The following is a 3,714-nucleotide window of genomic DNA, read 5'->3' on the forward strand; positions in this document are numbered from 1 at the left end:
TCCTCATTCAAATTTATCATACCGTCTAAAAATTTAAATTTATTAAATGAATCGCATTGTTTGTGGCAATAAGATTCCTTGCTGTTCTACGTGGAATAGCTTTAGAAAGGTAGGACATCCTCAAGACGCCAAGGACACCTTTGTCCAAAGCCCCAAACATGAAGTTTTAACTTGAACTACAAGACAATCAATCTCTAATCTCTAATTAATGAGCTTAACAAGAATATTCTTCTACCCAGGCCCCATTTCATTTCTCTTTCTCTTCTCCTCCCTCTCCTTTTCTCGGTTTATATAAACATGAACGAGAACGACAAAGCGGACATAACATAACCTGCCAATCTTCTTAACAACAAAGTTGGTACATATTAGAATTTAGTTGCCAATCTCAATCACAACCAGAATATTAATGGCAGTTCCAAAATCAAGAAATGTTACAGCTGAGATTGTTTTCTTCGACTTGGAAACAACGGTGCCCAATAGAGTCGGACAAAGGTTCTGGGTATTGGAGTTTGGTGCAATTGTAGTCTGTCCTCGAAAACTCATTGAGCTGGAGAGCTATTGCACGCTGATTAGACCTGGGGATTTGTCGGTAGTTTCTGTGAAGTCAAGCAGGCCTGATGGCATAACTCAACAAGCAGTCAAGAATGCGCCTTTGTTTGAGGAAGTTGCAGACAAGATATTTAGCATTCTTGATGGGAGGGTTTGGGCTGGTCATAACATACAACGATTCGACTGCGTTCGTATTAGGGAGGCCTTCAAGGAGATTGGTAGGCCTGCACCACTGCCTTCCGGGATGATTGATTCGTTGGGTGTTTTGACAGATAAGTTTGGCAGAAGAGCTGGTAATATGAAGGTATGTACAAATTTTGAAATCTTAACGAGAAATTTCTACTCCTCACCATTGTAATTATTTGTTATTTCTGTTGTGAGGTTTGGCTTCTTTCCAATCATTTCTATTTCGGGTGTGTTTGCTTGAAGCATTTACTGGGTTTGTCTCAGCGATGCTTATTCTTGCACTCCTGTTTCTGATCTTGTAACATTTTCATTTATTAACAAAATGTTAATTCTTTTTCTGATTAAAAGTAAAATAAAATTGCACCTGATTGATCGTGTAGTAAATATCAAAACTTAGCACATACAATAATGCAATATTGTCAGATATTTTTCGAATCAATAATAATCTGAACGAGGTTCTTTAACAATGGCATCCAGGAGATAGCATGGCAGTGTATGTATTATTCTAGAGTTCCAATTTCATAGAGCTGAAATTCCAGTTACTTTTCCAAAATGACAGACTTTTCAAAAATATTTGAATTTCATAATTTCCAATAGGACAATGATAAAGGCAACATATAGACAGTGACGTATGCCTTTGTTTTGTACATAATTTTTAAGAAAAATGTCATTATTTAAGAACAACACTGCTGGGACCCCCAGGACCCCAGGACCCCCCACCTTCACGTGGGGTTGTGATTGCAAGTCAAAAAAAAATAATAATAAAATTTCGACCAATCAAAAAATAGTGGGGTGGTGAGGGTCACCTCCACTGGAGGTCTCAGTCATTATGCATTTAAGAATTTTAATACATAATTTGGTAGAAAATTTTCTAATTGAAAGTATCTTGATGGGTTTTTTGTTTTAAAATGAAAAGCCTACAACTCATCGACTTCATTCTTTCTAAATAAACTTTTGATATATGTTATAACACTGCTCAATTGTTAAGGTCAACAACGGTCGATCTATTTCGTTTTATATATGCACAATTCCGACTTCAAGGGCAAATATAATCTTTCTATCATGCAATGTGACAGATATAATATTTTAATGCAAATGCCATTATGCTGATTACATCTTTCAAAATTGGTTTAGATGGCAACATTGGCTGCTTACTTTGGACTTGGGCAGCAAAAACATAGGTAAGAAATCTCCCTTTGTAGGATTTTCTAATCCCTTGGCTTAGCTTAGCTCAGCTCAGCTCATGTTTCTCAATTCTTTTATAATTCTTGCATACATACAGGAGCCTTGATGATGTGCGCATGAATTTGGAAGTCCTCAAACATTGTGCAACTGTGCTGTTTCTGGTATATAATTATTCATAAACACTCTACTAATTATGCACCACCACCACATAAAGTTAATGCTATGTACTTCCTTATTCCTTAATATACAAAACAATTCATGCAAACATGAAAGTAAACAACTTCAATTTTAATTCTATCTGCTCATACATGGTTGCTTATTCATAGGAATCAAGCCTCCCAAATGTGCTGAACGGGAAATGGCATGGCTCTCCCACGGTGACAACAAGAAGCAGAAGTATGTTGGTACGTATGTAGTGTCACAAACATCAAACATCCTCAGTGTTGTAAGATTAACTCTTTAATTGTCCTTTTAGATCAACAATGCTTGGCTGAGCAAAGAATGAGATACTAAATTTATGTGATCTTTAATTTCTTGAATGTTATGTTATGGGTGGATTTGTAATTAGGAATCAAATCTCCCCAATATGTCGAATGGAAGCTGGGACGGTCATCCAAGCATCACCCCAACAAAAAGCAAGAGTTTTATTGGGAAATTTCCATGCAGAGAAGAAAGTAGCAGCCGCAAATCTCCTCCAACTTCTCTGAGTTATCATAGAGCTGTTCCCTATGCAAGGGGAAGTTTAGGAAAGGTTTTATTACTCAACCGTCTTTTATTCCATAAAATGTGAACAATTCATTATTACATACATATATATCTAATCAATGCCATTCACTAACAATAACCGGTTGTAAATGCAGATGACCGAAAGAGTGGCAAATATACTTTGTAAAGCCCAAAATAAACCTCTCAGTAATTTATTGAAGCATTCCCATTCACTGCTTCGATAAGAAAGAATGAGGTGGCCTCCTATTGTGGCATCTGTCTTTGGATCCTTGTTCCATTTCTGTTCTATCACGAGAAAGGTGGCTGCTGAACCTATGTGAGGGGATGTAAAATCCACACACAAATATGTGATCTGAGACTCTGTTGGGGGGGAAATTCCTGATGACACTGACTAATTTTTCTACAACTTATCATTATTGATGTCCCTTCACAGTGGGAAAATAAACATATTGAGGAAGTTTGATGGTCATATGTTGGCTTGTTTGGTGACACTTTCTTGGGAATTGGACAAATGATTGGAAACCGGGTGCAGATTCCCTCAAAAGCTGACTTTGTAGCCACAGAAATTCACTTGTATATGTCCTTCTAACATATTTATTGATTGATTGATTGTTCATTCTTTGTGGCATTTCTCATCCATGGTCTATATGGATCATTTGCATGAGATTTTGTCTTGTACATGTCGAATAATAAAAAGAAACTTGGAACCTTTGCACCTTTATTTGTGTGTGTGTGTGTGTGTGTGTGTGGCATATAGCTACCACAAGCAGACAATGTGCGCTGAAAATATGCTCTTGTGCAATGATGCTTTTTCCTTGGCCCTTTTATTGATGTAATCTTGATATACTTTCTTTATACTTACTGTGTATCAATAAATTTCTTCCGCGGATCAAATGCATATATTTTGGTGAACTATTCATTTCTTTATATGCAAATGCATATAAAAATGCTCTTGTGCAATGATTTTTTTATTTTATTTTTATAATTTCTCTATAATTTTATTTAGGAGTTTATTTCCGAACCAAAACAGAGCTGTGCACTGGGAGGAAATGATACGTGAAAATAGAA

At 36.3% G+C, this 3,714-nt stretch overlaps 1 protein-coding gene across 1 annotated transcript; it reads left to right on the forward strand.

Annotated features, from left to right (window-relative positions):
• The first annotated feature begins 222 nt into the window (after positions 1-222).
• Positions 223-3,367, forward strand: LOC114322159 (Polynucleotidyl transferase, ribonuclease H-like superfamily protein). The gene is made up of 6 exons (XM_028269421.2): positions 223-853; positions 1,870-1,916; positions 2,018-2,081; positions 2,247-2,324; positions 2,489-2,671; positions 2,781-3,367. The coding sequence occupies exons 1-6, from the start codon at positions 407-409 to the stop codon at positions 2,868-2,870; spliced, it is 909 nt and encodes a 302-aa protein (XP_028125222.1). The 5' UTR covers positions 223-406; the 3' UTR covers positions 2,871-3,367.
• The last annotated feature ends 347 nt before the right edge of the window (positions 3,368-3,714 follow it).

This window comes from Camellia sinensis, chromosome 4 (assembly GCF_055761805.1).
Source record: "Camellia sinensis isolate YWXY chromosome 4, ASM5576180v1, whole genome shotgun sequence".
NCBI lineage: Eukaryota > Viridiplantae > Streptophyta > Magnoliopsida > Ericales > Theaceae > Camellia > Camellia sinensis.